The sequence below is a fragment of the Phasianus colchicus genome, chromosome 23, assembly GCF_987193195.1.
Source record: "Phasianus colchicus chromosome 23, bPhaCol1.hap1.1, whole genome shotgun sequence".
In the NCBI taxonomy this organism is placed as follows: domain Eukaryota; kingdom Metazoa; phylum Chordata; class Aves; order Galliformes; family Phasianidae; genus Phasianus; species Phasianus colchicus.
Genome location: NC_143458.1, coordinates 1,039,036 through 1,062,455, shown reverse-complemented (window position 1 = coordinate 1,062,455; position 23,420 = coordinate 1,039,036). Strand labels below are relative to the sequence as shown.

Genomic DNA, 23,420 nt, shown 5'->3' with positions numbered 1-23,420 from the left:
GTGTGGAGAAGAGGAGCTCAGGGGAAACCTCACTGCTCTCTGCAACTCCCTGGCAGGAGGCTGTGGGGGGGTGGGGGTCGGCCTCTTCTCCTGGTAACAGCGATAGGATGAGAGGGAATGACCTCAAGTTGCTGCAGGGGAGGCAGACTGGATATTAAGAAAACCATCTTCTCAAGAGAAGTGATTGGGCACTGGCAGAGGTTGACAGGGAGGTGGTGGAGTCACATTTCTGGAGGTGTACAGGAAACGTGGAGATGTGGCACTGAGGGAAACGGTTGGTGGGCAGCATTGGTGGTAGGTGGATAGTTAGACTGGATGGTCTTTTCCAACCTTAATGATTCTATGACTTAGTGGAGCTTTGTGCAGACCTGCAGACCTACATGCAAACACACTCCCAGTGCTGTCTGCAGAAGCTCCCATTTCTGGATGTGGTCACAGACTCAACATTTGTGCACTGTGCACATTATTTTTCCTTTTCCATGGCTTTCACCCTTTCATTCATCCTCGCACAGGCCAGTTGTTCGACCAAGTTTGTTGTTTGTTTTCTTATAAATAACGACAGCTGCAAGCTGTGTTCCTAAGGCACCAGTGCAGAGGGGTGGGCCTGCCAGATTCCCTCCCAGATAACAAGTGCACCTTGGCGCTTATGGAGAAGCGCTGCCTGAAGAAATAAAGAGCTCCGCGAAACCACTTCCTACCCCCGAAGCAGCTGAGCTCGGAGCTCCGCAGCGGGGCCGGCTGCCCTCTGGCGGCCATGACCAGCTCCTCAGCCCTCCCTGCGCCGGGACCCGTACCGGAGATTCCCTCACGACGTGTCTCCCCACCCTGCTGCTGTCACTGGGGCCACAGCGAAAGGAAGAAATGTCACAGGGTTTTATTTGAGGGCACAGCTGATGTACAGAGACAGCACTACGAGTACAGCTCGTAAGCATTTTCAGCTATTCTCTGTTGCTCTCTGAAGGCAACCTTTGTGCAGTGGGGGTATAATTACAACCCTACATTGGGCCTAGATGTTAGTAGTTGGTTTTATTCCTTTTTTGTGCTTTACATTTTTCAGCCAAAGCCACTGCAGCTGACATTTACTACTCTCTTCCCTTCAGAGCACACTGCTACCCAGACAAGGTGGTGGTAGTTTCCATTTTCTCCCTTGCAAGCCTTATGCATGGCAGCCTTTTGAACTGCTGCTATGTGTTCTAGCAAGATAGACAGAAAACTAAGAAAAAGCAGTGGGCTGTTAGAGAGATTGAGCTTCTGTCTTCCTCAGACCCTTTGCTGTGAATTGTTAGGAACGCGGCAGTAACTTAGAGGTTATGATGGAGAAGTGGTTCCTTCAGCCTTGGCATAATGTAAAGTTGGAAGCAGAGGTTTCTTTCTGAGCCTGACCTTGCCCTGAGTTATAGAAGGTGGCTCTCTTTTCTCTTAGCGAGAACTGAAGATCCCATGGAATCCATAAGGCATTTGGACTGGGACTTCTGCTCGCCCCAGTTCTCTGAAGGTCTCTGCATCCAAGACAAGCAGGAAAGCACTTCGGTTCTGCAGGGTGAGAAGAAAGCCAGAATTAATAGCCAAGCTGAAATCCTTCCGCTCTCCAAAACACTACATCTGTCCCACACTCAGGAGCCCACACAGCCATGCACAACCAAACCATACTGACTAAGCCAGTAACACAACACCACCAGGAGCACTGCTGGTCACAGGTGTCACACCAGCACTGACGTTCCCAGTTGAGGTTCACCTAGCTGTGCTTGACAGTTACAGATACACACCATGGGAAGCACATGCCCAGTGCTTCCTTACTATATCAGGATCTCTTATAAGTTTATGTTAATTCTATAATTGTGGCTGTAACTGTGATAACTGTACCTCTATCAGCAATGGACCCATGAAATCTCCAACTTGATTTTTGTGTTTATCCTGAGGAGAGAGGGGACAGGGGGGCATTGGTGTCTTCATTAACACATTGACATAATTATTGACATTAGTCAATAATCTTCAGACTTGTCTGTTTCATTAATATAATTGACCTACTGAACATCTAGATAATTCTGAGGTAAATATTCCATCTAGTTTAGCTTTTAAAATAGAGTTTAAACTCTTTATTGTGAAATCTACCATGGGTCTAATTACCAAAAAAATTAAATGACCATTAGCATGCATTTTTTCCTTCACCTAAAATATCTATTAAGCTGGATTTTTATTAAAACAATGAAGGGCAAAATATTTAAAATACCTTTCCAGCAAATGAATGCTAAGAAAAACTAATGAAGTAAATGTAATGAAGTAAGTAATTTTTGTGTAGCAAAAATGAAACAAATGGTGGAAATGTCAAAGTTATGTATGGCAGTGTATCCATTGACTAGTACCCGAAGTCATGAGAGTTTAAAGACAGATGTAAAGTGCATGATGAATACTAATAAAGGGTGTGGGAAATGCTTTTGAACTTTGATTCTTTCTGAAAATTTATTTGTTTATTTACAGCCCATTTGAGTGCTTTTCTGAGAAGATACCCTGGATTAGGTATTTGTTGGGTGTATGACTTCATAAATCTGAGTTGGATCGGAAATAGATATCAAAGAAGAAAAAATATCTGCATCAACTAGAGCTATAGGCAGACACTCTTTCTCTTTTTCTCTTTTCAAATGATGTGTTACATTGCCCATTAGTTTGCTAATGTTAGTGAAATATTTTATGGGGACAGATGTGCTTTACTTAAACAAGAGATCTATCTGCCAGAGAACCTTAAACTCTTGTGGTTTAGAACTGTGTGACTTGCATGAACTAATAGAATAAGTTACCTCATCAGGGGAGATCACAACAGACAAAATGACTCCACTGTCCTCTGCCGTGGCATTAGGCACTGGCACAAAAACAGGCTCTGAGGGGTAGGATCCATCCTCCTGCCAAATCTATTGAGTACAATAACATATGGACATGTTTCATTTCATGATGTTTGTCTGCTACAGTTAGCAGAGCTGCAAGTTAGAAAGCTTCATGCAGAGCAACCCGATTACATCTCCTGCCCCAGGGAACCCACAGTTCAACCTTTTGAGTCATCCTTTTGATTTGCACTAACAGAATGCTAGTGTTGTGACAGAACTCCCATTGTGCCAAGCACGGTGCAAACAGGCAGTGAAAGGATTCCTGGTGCTCATTCCACCCAGCAGCTCGTACTGGCACAGGTACCAGCTATAGGCTCGGAGAACACCAGCATCCAGCTTGCACAACCAACTGCACACCACGACATGCCCAGGCAGAGCTGATATGCCTTGCCAGAAGAGATCTATCACCACCACAACCCAAAGGCACAGCTTCTGTCCTTACTGCAGACAGAGCCATGGCACCCAGCACCAAGCTGAAGGAGAGCACTCTTATTGTAAAATGAGTACCTAGAACAAAATGATTCAAGCTAAGCCTAAGAATTCCTTAGGAATTCCCTAAGAATTCCTAACTTCTTCAAGCCCCTGGGAAAGTTCCAAAATCATTAACGCTAAAAGCTTTGGAAATTATTTCTCTGTTTATGAAGGAGACAGCCTAAATCATGCATGGTGGGGATGCTAAACCTTCTTTCTTGCCTGAGCTATAACTGCCCTGGCAATATGTGCTGCTGACTATGCTATGTGGGTATTTTCTATTCTGTCTGGTAAGAGGTGACTCTTCTCTGACCTGGGAGAGATGTATAGTCTTTATGCAACCCTTTCTGTTTCCTCATCTATTTAGGAAACTGAGCTGATATCCTCTCCTGTTTGATAGGAGTGCTAGGTAAGAGATAACATTAGGAACCTCATCTCACACCCTTGTGGAAAAGAAAAAAACAAACAACACCTAAAGCACGTAGTGCCTCATAGGTGACAAAACTTAGAAGCCAGCTGAGCAGAATGACTCCCAGTGCTGACAAGAGAGAACCTCATTTCACCTCACCTTGAAATTCTTGGTCTCCACATCAACCTTCATTAGGGAATCTCCGATGAAATGCCGAAAACCACACCCATAGAAATAACGGTATCTCCTACCACTGTACTGAGAATAGTTAATTTGGGGGAACTCCAAGCCCCCAAAGTCTTCAAAGCCATCGGGGTGAAGATTTTCATGTGTGCACCAGACCTAGAAGTATGTAATGCAGGAGCATCAGTTTAGCTTAAACTGGGCAGCAGAGCTGACTGGTTAAAGCAACTACACATATTCTATTCCACCTAAGGCTGTAGGACTGTTCAAAGCTAAAAGCAAAGCACAGTTCTGTTCACTGGTGAAAGCATGGGACACTTTGTCAGTGAAGAACTTCAAATCTGACCAATTGTGGTTAACACACCTGTGCATTTTTGATAAGTGACAGTCTGCCCTTGCTTTCTCATATAAGGCAATGTGGTTGTACTAAAACGCCAAGTCCCACCCTAGTTATGAACAAATCACCACAGTTGTACGTGCAGTTATGTAAGTCTTTAACACATACCTTGTCATCTGAGTCTTTCACAGCCCTTGCCATCGTGTAAGACAGAGGGTTCAGATCCTTCCCCACAGGTGTATCCGAATTCACATTCAGTGGGAGAACAAAGCGACGGGGGAAAGCTCGGGCTACTGACCCAAAAATCTGTAATAGAGCCAGAAAGTTATGGTGATGAAGAGAGGAAAGTGGCATTTTGTGTAGTCCTGTGTGGAGCCAGGAGTTGGACTTGGAGTTCCCTATGGGTCCCTTCCATTGCTGTATATGGACTCTGAGCATACCACTTGCTATTTATCTGAGCATAAACATTGGTGCTCCGTGAAATGACAGGAAATATCTGACTTAATTCTCTATACCAGGCTTCAATACTCTCAAATATGAAACCTTCCAAATTAAATAAGTGGCAGGGACTCTGTGTTGGAGTTTCTCAGTTACTTTACATGTAACCAGTTTGATGTGAAACTTCAATTTAATCACGTTAATTCCTATACTCTATTTTTAAAGCTTTGTGTTTCACATAGACACAAGAAGCTGATTGGTTGAGGAGCTCTGTCAGAGAAATTATGAGTTAGTCAACAACCAAAGGCACTAAGCATAATTTGAAGAAAAGACATAAATCATGTTCGGGCATGCCTTAATCTTTGAGTACAGAGTAATTTTAACTCTGTTTTGAAATGACTTGCACTCATATGTCTGCGCACCGTTTAATGTTTAGGCTACCCAATTTAGAAACATGGGTATTGGAAACCATGACCTAATGCTCACATACAGATACCTTCAAATATCAAATGGCAGCTCTTTTGTGCTCAGAGAAGACTGAACAAAAGCTAGAATCAGTTTGCAGAACAAATGGCCGTATTTACACTCTGCTGTACTTGAATTAATGTTCACTGTATCTTTGGAGGAAAAAATGGGAAAAAAAAAAGCAAAGCAAAACATCTCTGTGGAGACACAGCAATGCACTTTTCAGATTAGAACTGAATTTCTTCCAGTCAGATCACTGAGGAAATTCTGATCTGTCTGAACATGTTGCAGAAACTGCCCTTCACCCACCATGCGGTGGGTTTCCAGTAAACACATCTACACTACTGAAGGCACCCCCACTTTCTCCCCTAGATGACCTATGTAAAACACTGAGTCTTACATGGCTTTAAAAAGTGCTTTTAAAAGAGGTGGAATATGTTATTTATAGAAAGGTGCTGTTGTGAAGTGCACGAGGACCAATGCAGGGGTTTCTTGGATGTTTGTGCTTTATGATTTACACAATAAGGGGTGGTTTTTTGAACTAATGCCTTTAGATAGCAGAATTTCTTTTTCCTTTTCCATGCAAAAGTAAAACCTAATTTTGCATACTTCCTTGGGGGAAAAATATTTCCTTGTATTACATGGGAATATGGAAAATGAGTATCATTAGAAAAGAGATTTTTAAAACAGAAGTGCAGTCTACCTGCTTGATGGGGATCTGTATCACATGCTCATTTTAAAAAATGTTTCAGGGAAATGCTCCATAGAGATTATCTGCTAAGAGCTTTAAAATGAGAGAAAAATACCAGAGTATCAAGGGACCATAATGTTAGCTGTCCTGTATAGCTGGGTTCCTTTCTCTAGTTCATATCTCCTGCTTTGTGCTCTGTCCATCATGTTCTCCATTCCACCAACGTAAAATTTACTTTAGAAAAATAACTCAGCCAGCATGGAGTCCAGCAGATCCAAAGCAACACAAATTTAGAGATCTTACCTGATCTAAATCTGCTCCACTCTTCCTCATATTCTGAAGCTTGTAGACAGCCAGAGTTTTCCCATCATCCTGGCAGCACAGGTCAAGGACCACACAGCCATGGTCTTCAAAGGCATTGATTTGATGGAAAGTAACAAAGGGCTTAGTATACCATTGCCCTGGCAGCACCTACAGTGACCACAGAGAGATTGACTTTTCCTCTCAAAAAATGGTAGCCACACTTCCAAGACTTTCTCTTCTTGCCCTCATTTTGTTACTCCCTTTTTCCTCGATATGTGTTTAATGCCCTTGTGTTGCTACAGAATGGCTGCTTTAAGCTAGTACATAGGCAGAGCCAGATGAAAAAAAGTCAATACCTAGACTAGACTCCTTGCTGTCATGGGTATGTTTGTGCTATCTATCCATGGCTCCACCCATCCATGGATAGGGATCATTTCCAGGCTCTGCCTGACCCTTTTATACTTAATAGTGCCTGATGGGAACCTCTGATTTCTTACATCTGCCTGTTCTTTTAGGGCTGGGAAGATGGAGCTGAAAATGCATGAAGTCAGGCCTAAGAAATCCACATCTGTGCTTGCAAGGCTTATACTCTGGTTACTTCTTCATTGATTCATATTACTATCTGTGGCTGCTACCAAGCACTCTTCTTTTGGGATCTAAGATTCCAGCTACAGTTGCACAGCTGCTGGAAAGATCAAGGATCCACCTACCTTCCCAGTGCGCTTATCTACCACGTGGAAGCGAGTGTTGTACTGAGGCTCCCAGTTTATTCCTTCAGAAATGGGCTTCCCACGGAATTTGGAAGTGATAATCCGCAATAGATTCAGCTTAATGGGCTGCTCAATGAAAATGATATAATTTTCACTCATCCCTGAAAAGGGAGAGAAGAAGATATTATCAGAGAACTTGGCAAATGAAACAACAAAAAATATCTTGAGGCAGAGGGCAGTGAACAGCCCCTTGTGCTGCACAGTAGGCTAAATTCAAGGAGTATGTGACAGGAAGCATTCTTACCAAAGCTGTGATAGTAGGAGGGTTTCATGTTATCCATTGGAGCAATGGAGCACAACACTTTCGCTCCCTCTAACGTCTCATTGCAGTTCGACTTTTGTGGAGGGACCTCAATGATATTATATGTAGTCCCTGAAAAGAAAAAAGGGGGTTCAGCACCACTGAGATGTGAAGCTGTCTAGATTCACAAAAATAAAGTCAGGCACAGTTCCTTTCTGTTTCCGTAGTGTAGGTAGAAATATAGTAATTATTAACTGGGCAGAAAACAAACAAAAAGAAATAGTTATCAAGTCAGTAAAGAAATCAGAGGATGATCACCAAAAAAAGATGTCAAATGAAGTAGGAGGACCTTCTCGGTCTGGTTGATAACTGCCATCAATTTTTTCCCATCTGTAATACATTCTTTACATTGACTCAGAGAATCATAAAATAATAGTATCAGGAATAAAACCAAGTTCATTGCTTGTGTATCAAAGCAAATGAAAGCTTTGAGCCTTGGTGATGACTCATTTACTAACTCCAAGCACATGGGCAGCTATGAAGGAAATATCTGAATGATAATCACATGTTTAGTCTGCCCAGCTGAAAACAGCATGTGCTGTAAAGCTAGATGTTGATAAAGCCAAAAGAAAATGAAAACAGCAAGAATGAAAAACAATCAAAACTGAACAAATGTTCAGTGAATTGAAACAAGCCTTAGGTATAGGGCTCAGGTATCTGAAAAAGAGGGTCTTTCTGTAACGAGCAGTGAGTGACAGCTCTGAACAGCCACGTAGGCGTAACTAATCTCAAATTAATGGAATGTTCTTCTCATTTTGAGAAGAAAACATAGCTTAGAAATTTCAAGTTTACTGTAAAACAGGCAGTTTTTTTTTCTCCTTATTGTTCTTATTAAAAGCCAAATAATCTAATTTAAAAACTTGCATCTAATGTCAAAGTTCTTTGGATGAAGCATCAACATCGGATGTGACTAAGTATCTTTCTTCTGTTTTCCATAAAACCTCGGAAGATTTGGGTTATCTGTTGGATAATCACAGGCCAAAATCAGAAGCATCTGATACAAATTGCTGAGCAAAGCCTTTTGCTCAAATTGACTCCTTGAAATAAGAGCTAATCAGATTTGCCATCATTTTGACTCAAAGAGAAGCAGCAATTTCTAGGTCTTTTCAGGCACTGAAGTTTTTCAACAACCACTCTTTGCAGCACCCGCAGGCCAGGTGTGGCCATACCCAGTCTTACCAAATTTCCCATAAGAGTTTCCCATGTTGTAAGCTGTCCCATCAGGTGCATAGTGAGGATGAGCTGTGGCCCCATTCACGGCAACAAACTTGGTCCAGTCTACCTGCAAATCCCGAAGATGTTCAGTCAGAAGAGAAGCTTCCTGTTGCTCTCTAGCAAGCCACAGTCTTTCTAAACATTAGTTTTGTTAAAATCTGAGGAAGAATAGCTAATTATTGTGGCCCTAATGTGGGATCTGAATTTAAGCCTTCATTTTACCTGAAATCTTCCTGAAATCCCTGAAATTTAAGCACATTACTCAGTGAATTCATCCTACCAGCCAAAAAGGACCAGTAGCAGCAGCCATTTCCATGGGAAATAGGAGCATCATGACTGGCCAGGAATACTGACATTGCAGGAATGTTGTCCATAAAAGCATTTTAATGAGGACTTCATGTAGTGAGCACTGCAAGCATGCAAAAAGAGGCAGTTGCTACCTGCCACCTCCTCCAGGATCACCAAATGTTTTGAAAGCACACACAGCTAATGGACAGTCATTGCATACTGTCCTTACAGAGATCAGTCTAACTCTACTATCTACAGATAGGAGTTGGGACAAAGGTACATCTGTGAACATTGTTAGCATGTGCTCCTTCTTTCTGGTCTGGTTGTGGTTTGGATTCAAACAGCAGAGGGAATGTTTTGGGAAGGAAGTCTGTAGAAAAAAATTGAAGGGAGATCAACAATGCATTGAAACATTGAAACGTGAAAGATACCCTGGTTTTCCAAAAGTTTCAAAAAATATCTTTCATGTATGCAACCCGAGACTCTTTGGAAGGCCCCATTGGAGAAGAATGCCATGCTACCAGGAGCTCACAAAACCATGCCCTCTTAAGGCATCCCTTCCCTTCCTTCACTTATCTAAAAAATGCTAGTCCAGTCTACATCTAAAAAGAAGCTTAAGGGGATTATTTTTTTTTAAATGACAGAATGGCTGAGCACTGAAACCAGGAGCACCACCTACACATGTTTTTTCATCACTAGATTGTGGTTTACAAAACAGGAAACAGCAAATCTTCAAACTCTCAATTTCAATATGCAAGTAGCACACAGTATCTCATAAACAGAGCTTCTTGATCCTGTAGAAAGGAAGGGACTGCTGCAATGCCTCTCTCAAGGCAGTGAGCTGAGATGCTATTTTTCAGTATTAAGCAATCTGTAGTAACATACAAGGATGACAGTATAAGTATTCAGGAGCAGCAGAATCCTTCTTCAGTTCTTCTCACCATGGTTCAGCTCAGCAAATATCCAAAACCTCTCTAACAGTGCTAGCAGGGGAACACATAATTTACTTTGCCATTCTGTAAGTCGTGCTCTGTCCCAGATACAGCCATGCTCCTGTGAGGCAGTGCATAGAACATGCGCTCAGCTTGTGGTTTGTTGGCTCGTATGGGGAAGAGTAGTGGCAGCTGAACTTTGATTTAGTTTTACATTGGTTTCACCTCCCAGTGGCTACAAAGAGGTTTCAGTCAAGACCATGCAGGACTAGTTTGCAGTATTTGGAGCTTGTGCATGTGTGTGCATGAAGACATTAAGAGAACAGATGGGAAGACTGAAGAGACTGCAAGAATGCAGATCTGAGAGCAGTGATGCTTACTTCTTCCTGTATGCACGTTATTCTTCAAACACAGACAAGTACGGACAAGTAGTGAGCGTGCTGGAAAAATAACTAACGGAAACAGCCCTGCAAGCCTCTTTGTCTTTGCCTGCTACAGTGGGAAGCATCTGGAGGAGAGCTGCCTTACTTCTCAACAGATTCTTCAAGGAACTCAGGTATACAAGGAGAATGCTTACAGCTATGGTTTAGAGCTGTATTGATCTTTGTTTTGGAATCTGATTTCCCCTCTGCTTCTCACAAGTTACTGACGGCCTTTAGGAACAAAGAAGAGAGATCCTCTTGTGCCACAAGTCAGCCCCCTTGCCCCAACAGCCCATACCTTTTCCTTCATTTCAAGTGTTTCTGGGTCCACTTGGTACATGCAATTGTTCTCACCAGTGACATAGTAGTCTCCTTTATACACAACGCAGCTCACATTGGCATTGTCACTTGGCTCTGAAACAAAACTCAAGCTCTGGTTAAGCTTGCATGACATCATATCAAGCGAGACATGTTTAAACAAATAAACCCATTTGCTGTGACGTTAATCCCCCTTGATTAGAAGTATCTCACTAATCTACAAAGGCACCCCAGGAAAATGTCTGGACAAGTGAAATCAGGACAAAAGGACAAGAACCTGCTGCATTTTATCAGTTCACTGCTAGATCCCAACCACCTATTTGTGCTCTGTAACTTCTTGGTACTAAGAAGACTTCTCTATCCAAGAGAGAGTTTTACGTAGCTCAACAGCTATTAAATTTGGTCACTCGGGCCTTGTCAACATTGTCAGTTGGCCCAGAGCCCACCCTCAACCCAGTAGTCACACTGCAGAGTGAGGTTCTGGTGTTGCTTTCTACTGGATTTGAAAAACTTCTACAACATATCTTGATTTGAAACCAAAGAAACTGATTTATTCATTTTATAAGTTCTGGAAATATATATATAATGTCACTAATTCCTAGAAGCTTAAACAGGTTCAGTTTCTCATGTCTGCAACAAAGGCATTGTCTAGAGGTTGTCTAGCAGGAATGCAAACAAAACTGCAAAACTGTGTTACCATCAGGTAAGAGGCTTGGTTACTGAGTTTGAACTTGTCATCTTCAAAAACAAAGAGAAGTTATGGTTCTAGTAAGGAGGTGTGGAAATGACTCTAGTGAAACCAAGATAACCTAGTTACTCCCATATGCCCTTTGTGTGTGACCTCTTATTTCTTCATATTTCTCTCCCTTTCCTCCCCAGCCAAGATTATCTCCTCTGACAGCCATATGATGAGTTCCATGTTCAATTCACACCATTGGAAATGGGAGGTAATACTTAAGGCTACAACTTGGGATAAGAAGTGGGAAGCTGAGGAACACGGCAGACAAGTGAGTGAAGCTATAAGCACCTTCAAAGACAATAGATGACAGGCAGGACAAGATCCATCACCTCAGGAACTTAAGCAGCAGCAAGTTGCAGACTTTAGGTCTGTTCTGGTTTTAGTGACAGACACTTGGCTTAAAATTAAGCCTATTTCTTTCCTGCCTTACACAGTACCCTATAGGTAGCGATACTTCCATTCCTGTGCAATACCCTCTGTCACCCTACTTATATCATCCCCTGCACCTTAGTACAGGAAGGGAAGGATTAGCCCACTTACCCTATAAGCTTAGCAAGGTAAGGTGTTTTGAGGGCAAAGTGTCTCAGGGAGAATAACAGACTGTAATGCCCATTATCAGGTCTGTACAGGGTGTTCTTTGGGGAGACTTCTGTTGGCTATTTGCAACAAACTGGGACCAAGTGAGCCAAAGTAGCACTAAAACACTAAAGTGAATGTGCCTCTTCCAGCTACATCTGATATCAAATAGTTGTTGTTCCAAGGGACCATCTTCTAAGATGGACCCAGAATAGGCCTGCACCAGACTTCTTCACAGCTCCCATCAAAGCTAACCATCAGTTCCCCCAGAAAACCTCAGAACATTTTGTATTTTTTAGAGACCCTCTTACTTGGTGGATCAAAGCGTGACATGAAGCGTGCAAAGACACTCTTGCATGGATCTGGCATTGCCAGCGTCCCAAATTCTGAGACCACAATGCGGTTGTGCTGATTGTTCATCAGGTAGGAGTTGCTCTGCAGAAACTTGCTCTGGTATGTCACCGTGCCATTCCTCAGCTGAAACTGATGCAGCAGGGCCATGCCATCAAACCAGTGGTTGTATCTACAAGCATTAACAAATAGGAGAACAAGATTGCCTTTATGTTTGTTATTGTCCATGACTAGCTAATGCCAACATCCCATGATCACAGAAACAAACACAACCTTGTGACGAGTCTCAAGTGAGTGAAATTAATCAAATGCATTTGCAGGCATGCAGCCTGAAGTTAGGTACTCACCACTGATGAGATTTGGGCTCCATGTATCACTTCTGAAAATAATAGGGATTTCTGAAAATGCTGTGTATTGGAGAAATAAATTGGGCTGGTAAACCAACCATACTGTAGATTTCTGCATAAGAAGAAGACATTGTGCACTGAGGGAATATAAAGTATTGCTGAAAGCATAACCACACAAGGAGCCCTTATCTCTCATCTATTTGCAGGGTGCCATTCTCTCCAAAAGGAGAAATCTGAGACTTAAAGGGAAGTCTGGGTGTTTTTAAGACACCTCTGTCTTAAAAAATGTAATGATTATCTTTGGCCAGTTGCTGTCGTCAAATCTGCAGAAAGAGCTGGGTTTGTCAGTTTGCTAAAATGGCAGATTCCAAGCCAAAGGCAAGATTGCCTATTTAAAATGTTTTGATATGTTATTTGAAAAATGAGCTGGATTTGGTTCAAAAGCAACTTACTCAATTTAGTGCACTCATCTTTGAAAACTGTTTCTTGGATTTCAGAGTGCTCATAGGATGGACTTTTGTTAGTGACAAAGGATTGGAGGCATGTTTTAATCCCCATCTCTGGTCCCTCATTACACCATTCTGAGTAGGTCACAGCCTTTCTGTGACTCAGCTTCTCCAGCCTGAATAAGTTAACCATGCTTCCTATTTTCAGAGCTCACTGAGCTCTGGTGAGGGAGCAGATGTTCTGAAAAGAAAGATGATGCAAGCCTTTCCTCCTTGCCTAATTTAAGAAACTACAAGGTGCTCCAAACAGTAGTGAGCCATTTAGGGGCTTCCCATTTGGGTTTAGCTAGTGCTCAGGCCAGAGTCTCACCAAACCCAGACTTACTTCTCCTCACCAAACTCAAATTTCCCAGGGCCATTCCTCAGAAGATTGCCATTAATCCATTTAGGAATATGTCCTTTGATCTTGGCTGGGATGGGCTCTGGGGTCTCCTCCACTGTCTGTAGTAAGGGAGAGATGCACTGCAAAGTGGGCAAGGTGAATTGCTCTTTTGATGGACTGGGCAGTGAATTCTTTAGACCTGCAAAGAAAGCAATGAGAACAAAACCAAGTAACTAAGATTTACACTTGAATGAACAGACAATTTCTAGAGCTTGAGTTTACATATCTAGAAGAATGCTACTCAGAATCCCCCAAGCAACCAAACTGTACAGGATATTCAGACAGAAGTTTTGTTCCATATCATCTCACACATCCACAGGGAGCTGAAAGTCTAGCAGACCTAGACTACTCTTAACTATACTCAGTCTATTAGTGACACCTGTTCCGCAGTCCAAAGGAGACAATTAAATATTTCATGATAGGAAAAAAGAGTTATTTAATTAAGGGGGCTCACAATTGAAAGTTATTTCAGTAAGTAAGTGACAGCAAGACATGTGGCTATTTGTCAAGATAATCTATTAAGTTACATTTAAAAATAAAAACATACAAAACAAAAACAAACAAACAAACAAAAACTGTTCCAAATTGATGCATAGAGTAACACAAAAGAGGAGCCCTACAAGTAATCTCCCTGTGCTTTCTGATGGTAGCCTAGTGAGGAAAGCAACAGGAAAAAGCTTGTCCCTCAGGCCAAAGCTGTGATCAGAAAGATGCACTACGAAGCAGTGCGTGCAGCATTTATACCACAATGTTGCAAAAAGCAAGGCAGAGCTGGGCAGCCCTCAGACAGAAAAACCACATTCTAACACTAACTCCACCCTGGTATCACAGTCATGGTATGTTAAAAAGACAGAGAAGTGTACGTACTGGAATACTTTCCCAGAACACGTAATCTAATCAGACATCACCCAAGGAGTTTCCAGAATTAAAGCAGAGTGCAGAAAAACAAGAACACATCAGAGATGATTATTCTTGTGCAGATATGCTGTCCACTTCCTTAATTTTGCTACACTTAAAATTCTCTTAAGGTCTTTTTCCTGTCCAGCGACTAGTGGTTGGCCTTCCATCTTTATAACTTATTCTCATTACTGGTTCAAATGTGGAGACAAATGTTCTCCCTTTTTGTTTTGGGAAGTGTTTTGAAAGTATCTAAATGCAAGAGATTTTGCTCTCTGACATTAACAGCTGTGAACTAATTTTGTATTTGAATTGCTAACTGTTGCTTATGGATGAAGTCACCAATGCAGTGACATGCAACTTAAGTAGAAGACTTATTCAGATCCAATCATATTCGATGCTGTTACAGATGCTTCTGGATAGGAATTTGAGCTAGTTTTAACCAAGGACTTCTGAAACAGCATTGAAAATTTGTGCTACAAGGCTGCTCATAGTAAGAAGCAGTATACCTTGAAGCTAAACCTAATGCATGATTTTCCTAATGCTGAAAATTTCACAGTGAAGAAATGTTATACTATGGTTAGTATTCCCCTTAATCTCAATGCTGGAATTATGGGGAGGGGATGTATCGTGGCATTAAGTTCCTCCAAATCAATGACCTGTTTTTAACAAAATGTACATTTTCCACTGACTTTAAAATAATAATTATTATTATAATTATTATAATTATTACTATAATAACAAATCATTCTTTTCTGCCCATGGTACAAAAGGTCTTCCAAAGTCAAAGGAAAAGATATATATATTTATATGCACACACAACACCGCAACTGTAAGAAACAAACCAACAACACTCTAGCTCACTAGAAGGAACATCCCAGAGAACAAAGAACAACTTCCAGGACTCCCAGTGCAGTACAGTAAATCCAGGCAAGCTATAGTTTGTTAGACAAGAAGATTTTACAAGCATTGATGTCAGAGATTTCAAAACCCTGGAAGAACACAGGCTGTCAAATATAGCTTGTCATGTTTCCTCTCTACACTGCACATGAAGGACTCCACCAAGTTGGCAGCACCTGTAATGCGGTAAACCAGAAGCTCAGACTGCTGAAAGGTGCACAGGTCAGTTCTCAAACTCACCGGGACAATCCGATTGCAGGAGCTCAGAAGGTAATCACTGGCTTTTGCCCTTGCAGACCTCCCCCTCCCTGACAAAAAAAGAAAAAAAGAAAAAAAGAAAAAAAGAAAAAAAGAAAAAAAGAAAAAAAAAAAGAAATGGAAGTGATGAAGAACACACATGCATGAAACTGAGCTGAAGTACGCTGTCATGAGAAGTAGACTAAGCAGATTTACCTGATAAAGAAATAAGCAACGGCAAAAAAGGGTCCTTTCTGATGTAGCCTCCTGTTTGCATATTGTTAGGCAGAGCAATAGGACAAAAGCATTGGTGAAGCATGAAGAGCAGGGAATGCTGTGTGCAAGGGCACACTGTTAGCTATTAGCTCCAGTAGCCTGGTTTGCAAAGCCTCATCAACACAAGGATTGTTATAGCAATCCATTTAGCTACAAAGGGGGATTTACCTAGAAAGTGTACTGTGGTTGCTTTCCCTCCCAGTGCTTCCACCTCCTCACCTGCGCTGGGCTCCATTTCCACAGGTCAGAGGAGCTGCTCTGCTGCACTGCTCTATCCTCTCCATAAGGCTATTTAGTCCTGAACTAAGCAAGAACAGATGAAGATTTAGATGCAAGAGAAATGTGATATAAAGGATTGCTTGGCATACAGAAATCCATTCCTGAACTCGTTCCAGGACAGAAAAGGCCTCAGGCTGAGCAGACTGTAGTCTGGTAGTGACATTTTGTTGTTGTAGTTTATTCTAGCGATGGCAGTCACTTTCACCACTGCGGATGCTTCTTCTAACCTACCTTCTTTAATCCAAGTGATTAAGTGAAGCTTCTGCACAATTTACCTGTGAGCCTCTGAAACCACATATTCATGTCTACAGTGGACAAGTGATATTTTAGAGCAGGAGAATATCTGCAGAAGACCTGTGCTGGCACACAGCATTTCCCTGAGCTCACTTCTTTAAAACATCCTGAGGCTGAATGAGTGTTAGGCATGCAGGAAATTGAATTGCAAGCTCCCTTCCGTGTACTTCTCCAGCCTGCCAATCCTCAAAATCCTCCTTGAGATCTCTAATATGGTAAGTCAGCTAGACAAAGAATTCAGGCTGCCGGGCTAAAGCAATTAACCTCAAACCACCAACATCCTCTTCCTCTTAAAATTCAATTAAGTTCTGATTAAATCCTATATGAAGCACTCAATCTGATCCCAACATTAGTGCCCTCAGTATTTCCTTAGACACAAGGAAGAAGAAGCTTTCCGTATCAACCAATATCTGACAGGTCTAATGACCATCACCAGTATTTGCAGAAATAAACCTTTAGTAGGCTGAGAAGAACTTTGTAAAGATGTAAAATTGTAAAAAAAAAAAAAAACAAAAACAAAACAAAAAAACAACAACAAAAAAAAAAACAATGCACAAGAGCAATGTCCATAAGGAGATATTTTTACGGCCATGCAAAAACAAAGATGGCATAACCAAGGATGGAACTACTGAAAAAAACTTCCTGGAGGGCTGCAGAATTACGTATAGGAATTTAGGAAGTTATACTTCACAAGAGAGTTTGAACGGGACCAAAAGAGATCTCCTGCATCATCTCCTCCCATCTCCTGCCCCAGAAAGATATATTTGAACTCTATCTTAAAAATTACTCTTTCATGGCTCTTATGCCTTACTTGGAAGGTTGCTTTTGGGACAATTGCCCAGATGATAAGAAAAATGCTATGAATTCACAGAGAGAAGTTATATTAGTGGGACAGTTTATCCTCCTTTTTCTTCTGTTAGTACTGTTGTGTGACATCAGCATTCCTCCCTCTTCTGTTGTGTTCTCCTTCTTGTTGACAGATGTTGTATTTAGAGTGAGCAATCATATCACTTACTAAGATAAACAAACCAAGTTTTCCTCCTCCTATGATAACCTTGCTATTCACATAATCATCTTAGTAGTCCTTCTAGAAGTACAGCCTTATTAGTCTTGCTGTGTGCAAGAACTTCTTCACAATAAGGGTGATGGAGCACTGGAACAGGCTACCCAGAGAGGTTATGGAGTCTCCTTCTCTGGAGAAGTTCAAGACCAGCCTGGACACGTACCTGTGGAACCTGGTCTATGGAGCCTGCTTTGGCAGGGGAGTTGGAATGGATGATCTCTAGAGGTCCCTTCCAGCCCTACAATTCTGTGATTCTGTGATTCTGTGAATTCATCTTTCTTGAACCTAGCCACTACTGAAAGATTTCAAGATGTAGTGCAGAAATCATCTGAGATCAGGCTACACACAACAAAAAGCACATCAGATAATGCCTTGCACTGTCAGACCACAGAGAGAGCAAGAAGCATACCAAGACAAGGGAGCATCTTTCCTTCTGGGTACTATTCAAGTTAGATGAAGATCCCGACAGTAAAATGTACTAAGAGTAATCGAATCATGATGCCCAGATGAGTCACAACAGACATTTTCTAGGACAGTTTTGAAAAAAAAAAAAAGGTTTGCTCTGATGAGTTGCCTATGAAAAGACTCACGACAAGAAACAAACAACAGAAATAAGCAATGACCTCCCTCATATTCAGCACAACACAAAAAGTATCTTGAAATCACATTATGTAAGCCACCTCATTATTGCTGCCCACTGGGGATAACATGGCTGGGAAATGGCACTGGTGTCCCTCACCTACAAAGCAATGCTTATATACGGAATAGGCGGGTGGGTGGATGGATGTGATCAGGCAGGTGCTTGCAGAGGCTGAATGCACCTTGTGTTTTTGTGCATGGGTGATGAATTAACATTTTGCAACGCACCAAGACACAGTCAGTAGCAGAAAACACCATAGGATAATTAGAACGTGGAAGTAAGACCAGAATGATCCAGTACAACACATTTCTCCCTGCTGACACAGGAAAGACTCACTCAAAAAAAGAAATCAAGCCACTGTAATAGCTATGGCAGGATAGTACAACACAAACCAAAGAGTCCAAAGGAAATCGTTTTGTTGCTACTCCGAGCCACCATAGCTGTATTTAGGGGGGAAAAAATGAAAAAACAACACAGATAAACAAAACCACACCTGCCCAACATGCACTTCCTTCCTGTTACAAGGAAATCTTAAGTCCGCCCCCCAGATTTAATAAAAAGCACTAAAACCTGTTACATTTATCTGCACCTACTCTGAAATGCATGAAGCAGATGAAATAGAAACACTTCACAACCGAAGGCACTGCTCAAGATCTATTACAATGAAAGCATTTCATCATTGGACCGGAGCTCACACCTAAATGTGGAAATTAAATGTTCTTCACATTTGACATTTAGCCACTCAAGACATAAATCTCTGCAAAAGACGAAAGACAGACTGGCTTTTCATGTTGAGCAATAGGTATGTAAAATAAATGCTGACTCTGCTAGCAATGGGAAGCAGTTTTTTTCTGTGATATCTAGAAGATAAACATATAGTTGTTTGAAACACAGATCAAGATGGAAGAACTTGAATAAGCAACAAGTCAAAGGTTTGCTTGAGCATAATACCTGAAAATCTAAACAAGATTTTAATCTGGCAACTCAAAGACAGTGTTTCCGGCATCTAATTTCCATGTTGCTGCCAACCTTTAAAAACAAGCTTAAGACCCAAGTACACTTTGGCATACCAGGACAGAGGCAAAGCCAAGTACAGTATGTACTTTCTCATAGAGAAAAAAACTGCAAAACTATTTCTACATAAGCACCAAAACTTGTTACTGTTTCACCAATCTTGTCATGGGTTGTTTATATGCAGAGAAGCTAATCTGTGTGCTTTGGGCAGGACAGCCTGAATCTGACACAAAACAATGCCTATATTATCTTCCCTATAAACTGTGAATTGGAATTAGAAGACATGCCAAATAGATTTCTCCAAAACTTCTTCCTTCCCATGCCAAACTGAGCCAAAGCAGCTGTGGCTATGATTTCCCTCATCCAGTCTCTAGCTTTTGCCCCCATCTTCACCAGGCAACCCAGATCACCAGGGCTGGCAGTTAACTTCTGTCCCACACTGATTGCTGAACTAAGGCTGTTGCACTTGCCTTGTGTCTGCTGGGAGGTCCCCACACTTGGCTCCTCGTTCCATCTAGCCAGGAGATTCCCCATTGCCAGGGAGTCAGCCACCCACTTCCTTGCTAACACAGTGAAGACAAGAAGAACATAAAAAACAAACAAACAAACGAACAAAAAGTGACAGAAAACACTGGGGAAAAGTAATGAAAGTAATGGAGAAAATAAGAGGATAAAGACATGACAAAGGATAAATAAATTCTAAACTTTGGTGTTTTTTTGTTTTTGTTTTTGTTTTTGTTTTTGTTTTTATGACATGAAGGAAGTACAACTTCTTTCTTAAGTACTGATCTACATAATGCAATCCTTAGAGAGCACCTACGCCATGAAAGACGCCATGAATAAGGTGTGGGCTAGGAACATGTATCAGAAAGAACAGATTTAACTCTCACTTTTTTCTTTATTTTTCTCACTGTTTCACTCAAATGCTTGAACAAAATAATGGAAAGCATTCTTTCTCACAATTTAACATTCTCACTTTTTAGCTAAGTTGAGGCAATACTGTATCATCATCAAGCTTCACTAACAAAACTTCAGTAAAAGTCAGGGAAATTCAAAATTTTCAGAAGGATGCAAACAATGAAGTATAGAAATTTTCCAGCCTCTCGTTTTAATTAGATCATCAAAACAACAAACACAAATCTTTACATGCCTACACAGTTCTGCTCCAAAGAATAACAAAGGAATCTGCAGGAAAATTTAGCAGAGAACAGCAGTTTTAACTGAATGATATAGCTGTTGCAATCTGTTAACGAGCAAAATAACATCATAAGGGCTTTATTTCCATCTGGGATGTACATTATCAAACCTTGAAATGATATCATAGGTTGTTTTATATAACAGTCCCAAAGCTAGGATCCGTACTTAGACATTTGTTTTGCACCAATTAATCTGTCCCTGACTGTTCTTTCATGTGCGACAGGTTTCAGGCAGGTCCAAGGGCCTTTCAGAACTTTATATCCCCCAAAAGCAATTCTTAATTCTAAGGGGAAACGACCATCAACAACAGAAAAAGAAAAAAGAAAAAGAAAAGGAAAAAGAAAAAGAAAAAGAAAAAGAAAAAGAAAAAGAAAAAGAAAAAGAAAAAGAAAAAGAAAAAGAAAAAGAAAAAGAAAAAGAAAAAGAAAAAGAAAAAGAAAAAGAAAAAGAAAAAACAGGGCTTCTGGTAAACTAAATCATGATCTTCCTTGTTTTCCTACTTTGTGGTAACAGGTTTCACTCTTAGACAAAAAAATGACAGCTCAAACTGTGCAGTGACAGCACAGACTGCAGAGTCCCGTGGTGATACCAAATCCCACGGCACCATTTTCTCCCACTTGCTGAATTCACACCAAAGCCTCCGTAAAAATGCCCGAAAAAACGCTCTCCCGAGCCGCGCACACACCTCGCAGCAGCCTCCCAACGCTAAACCTTCGGCATATGCCCATAATCCGAGAGAGGCTGTGCAATGTGCTTGCCTCTCACACTCATCTTTTCAGTAAATAACAGATAACCTCTGGCTTCCAGCAAACATTTCGAACTGCTTCGTTCCTCCTTTCTGATCGCTACAAACAGAACCGCTCCGCCGCCTTGTGCCAGCAGCGGCTGCCGGCAGCAGCTCGGAGAAAACCTCTTTCCAGGATGATGGAAGGATTTGTTTGTTTATGCGTTTTACCTGGAACGAATTGCATCAAAAAGGAGAGCAAATGCCGCAAATTTGAACTCAGGATGCTGACGGCTGACAAAGCGATTTTGGAAAACATACTCTGCTCGGAAGAAGGCATCGGATCGGAGGTGGTGCGGGAGGAGAGCGGGGCCGGGGCGGCAGCGCGCAGCGGGGCGCAGAGGGTTGCACCGAGCTGCCTGACATCATCGCTTCAGAATAAAAGCCGTGGCAGGACGCCAGGCAGGGCTTGAGGATGCGCTGCAGCTCCGCTGTGCCGCACACGGCCGGGCCGCATCCCGCAGGTACCGAGCACTGAGAGCATCCATCCCCGCGTGGAAACGTGCTGGAGCCGGGGAGGAAAGGCTGTGCATCCGTGTGCAAGTAGTCAGATAAAAGCTTTTGTCAGTTTTCCTTGGCTTTTTCCACTTGACACAAAGTATTTTGTTTTGTTTCAAAAATAGCAATTTTGCACCTCATAGGTCTCAGGACTTGAGGAACATTGTTTGCCACGAAAGAACACCAAAACAGGCAGGGCCGGACCAGAGTTGTGCTGCGTTCTGCTGCTTCGTGTTAAGGTGAGCCCATCCCTTTCCCTCAGGAAAGAGAAGAGTGCTGCGGCTGTGTGAACGCACTGCTGTGGCCTTGTTAGCTTCGTTTTTTCCCAAAGCTCTCAGGAGCCGCCCCAGCCCTCGATGACTGGCAGGGCAGCACGTACAGCACTCAGCATAACCCATCCCACTGTGCCTTTAAGATGGGGCAGATTATAACTCATCCTAAATCTTCCGTTGCAAAATAACCTGATTTCTTCTCACCTTTTCTGTGAGACACAGTGAATACTAATCAAGTCCTTTTTATCACTGATTACTGTCCTTTTTATCACTGATGCTGATCAGTGTGATCAGTGATTACACCATCCCTTGTTTTCTGCTTTTTCTAAGTTGAACTTCAACCCAACAGATCATGGTTTTTTGGTCCATTATTATTTCCTTTTCCCACTCCAGACTCTGCCTAGCCTGCTTTCAATTCCCCAGCTAAGATATGGCTACTATAGAGCAAAGCACAGGAGCAATGCCTTACTCACTATCCTTTAGTTACAGCATCTCCTCTTTTTCTCCCTTACCCAATGCCATCGTAACAGCTCCAGCCATTCTTCTGGTTTGTAAGGAACACTTGATTCCCCTAGATAAGTGTAATGCTTCTAAAATCTGTTATGAATTTTATCTCCATTTTAGGTCAGTTCTTTATCTTAGTGAGATTACGGTGAATTTTCAACATACATTACTGATAGGAATTGTGACCCTGTGTAGCTTGCTTGAAAAAAAAACAAAAACAAAAACAAAAACAAACAAACAAACAAACAAAAAACAAAAACAAACAGACAAACAAACCTAACTGTATTCTCCAGTGTCATTCTCCTAAATCACAGAATCACAGAATGGCCAGGGTTGGAAGAGACCTCAAGGATCATGAATCTCCAACCCCCCTGCCACATGCAGGGCCACCAACCTCCTCATTTAATGCTAGACCAGGCTGCCCAGGGCCCCATCCAACCTGGCCTTGAACACCTCCAGGGATGGACAGGGCATCCACAGCCTCCCTGGGCAGCTGTTCCAGCACCTCACCGCTCTCTCTGTAAAGAACTTCCCCCTGACATCCAACCTAAATCTTCCCTCCCTCAACTTAAAATCATTTCCCCTCGTTCTGCTGTTATCTACCCTTTCAAAGAGTTGATTCCCCTCCAGTTTGTAGGCTCCCTAAATCATTCAGGATAATACAGAACAAACCAGGCTTGAAGCAGATCCCTAAAGAATGCCACCCAAACTGACCTTTCAGGAAATACAAGAATGATTCCTCTGATTAACTTCTAATCTCCCCTGTAGCCCCTATTTCCTGATGGCTCCTATTTATACGTAATACAATGCACAAGTGGTGGTTACCTTACACCAAGCTATAACAACCCTTCCATCCCTGTTTTCACATACATATTAAGTTAGCAACGCTGACTAAATTTTTTTTTTTTTTTTTTTTTTTTTGCCAATGCTTTGTTTCCCAGATGCTTTTGAAGTGGTTGTTAGGAATTTTAGTTGAGAATCACCACAGGATGATCATAGACTGATCAACCCATGATTCTTTATCCTTGTTTGTAGGTGCTGCCTTGATTACCAAGTTTTCAAAGATTAATCAAAGAAAATCCTAGAGGTTCTAAGATTATCAAAGGTGAATTTTGACATGCTCTAGCCTGAATTTCATGAGCCTCAAATACAGCTATGACCCACACCACCTCATTTCTCCTGTTTTTATCCATATTCCTACATCTATGCACAGCAGCAATTTCATTTAAAGAGAAAAGCAAT

At 41.7% G+C, this 23,420-nt stretch overlaps 1 protein-coding gene across 8 annotated transcripts; it reads right to left on the bottom strand.

Moving 5' to 3' along the window:
• Positions 1-1,007: 1,007 nt before the first annotated feature.
• Positions 1,008-21,435, bottom strand: BCO2 (beta-carotene oxygenase 2). 8 transcript variants are annotated; one of them, XM_031599975.2, is made up of 13 exons: positions 21,076-21,431; positions 19,394-19,486; positions 13,267-13,462; positions 12,049-12,260; positions 10,403-10,518; positions 8,427-8,529; positions 7,191-7,319; positions 6,887-7,047; positions 6,177-6,344; positions 4,448-4,585; positions 3,919-4,101; positions 2,796-2,906; positions 1,008-1,533 (listed from the first exon to the last, which is right to left on the bottom strand). In XM_031599975.2, exons 1-13 carry the CDS (start codon positions 21,182-21,184, stop codon positions 1,420-1,422), a joined length of 1,833 nt encoding a protein of 610 aa, XP_031455835.2. In that variant the 5' UTR covers positions 21,185-21,431; the 3' UTR covers positions 1,008-1,419. The 8 variants fall into 8 exon arrangements, with proteins under 8 accessions (XP_031455835.2, XP_089979716.1, XP_089979717.1 ...); XM_090123590.1 differs by having other exon boundaries at positions 21,166-21,430; XM_090123591.1 differs by having other exon boundaries at positions 19,394-19,482; positions 21,166-21,426.
• Positions 21,436-23,420: the final 1,985 nt, after the last annotated feature.

Excerpts from the sequence above, each read along its gene's own strand:
- BCO2 (XM_031599975.2), bottom strand. The coding sequence starts at position 21,184 with ATGCCTTCTTCCGAGCAGAGTATGTTTTCCAAAATCGCTTTGTCAGCC. Across the intron at positions 6,345-6,886 it reads TAGATAAGCGCACTGGGAAG|GTGCTGCCAGGGCAATGGTA; the intron begins GTAGGTGGATCC and ends TGGTCACTGTAG. Across the intron at positions 1,534-2,795 it reads TTGTGATCTCCCCTGATGAG|AACCGAAGTGCTTTCCTGCT; the intron begins GTAACTTATTCT and ends CTCACCCTGCAG.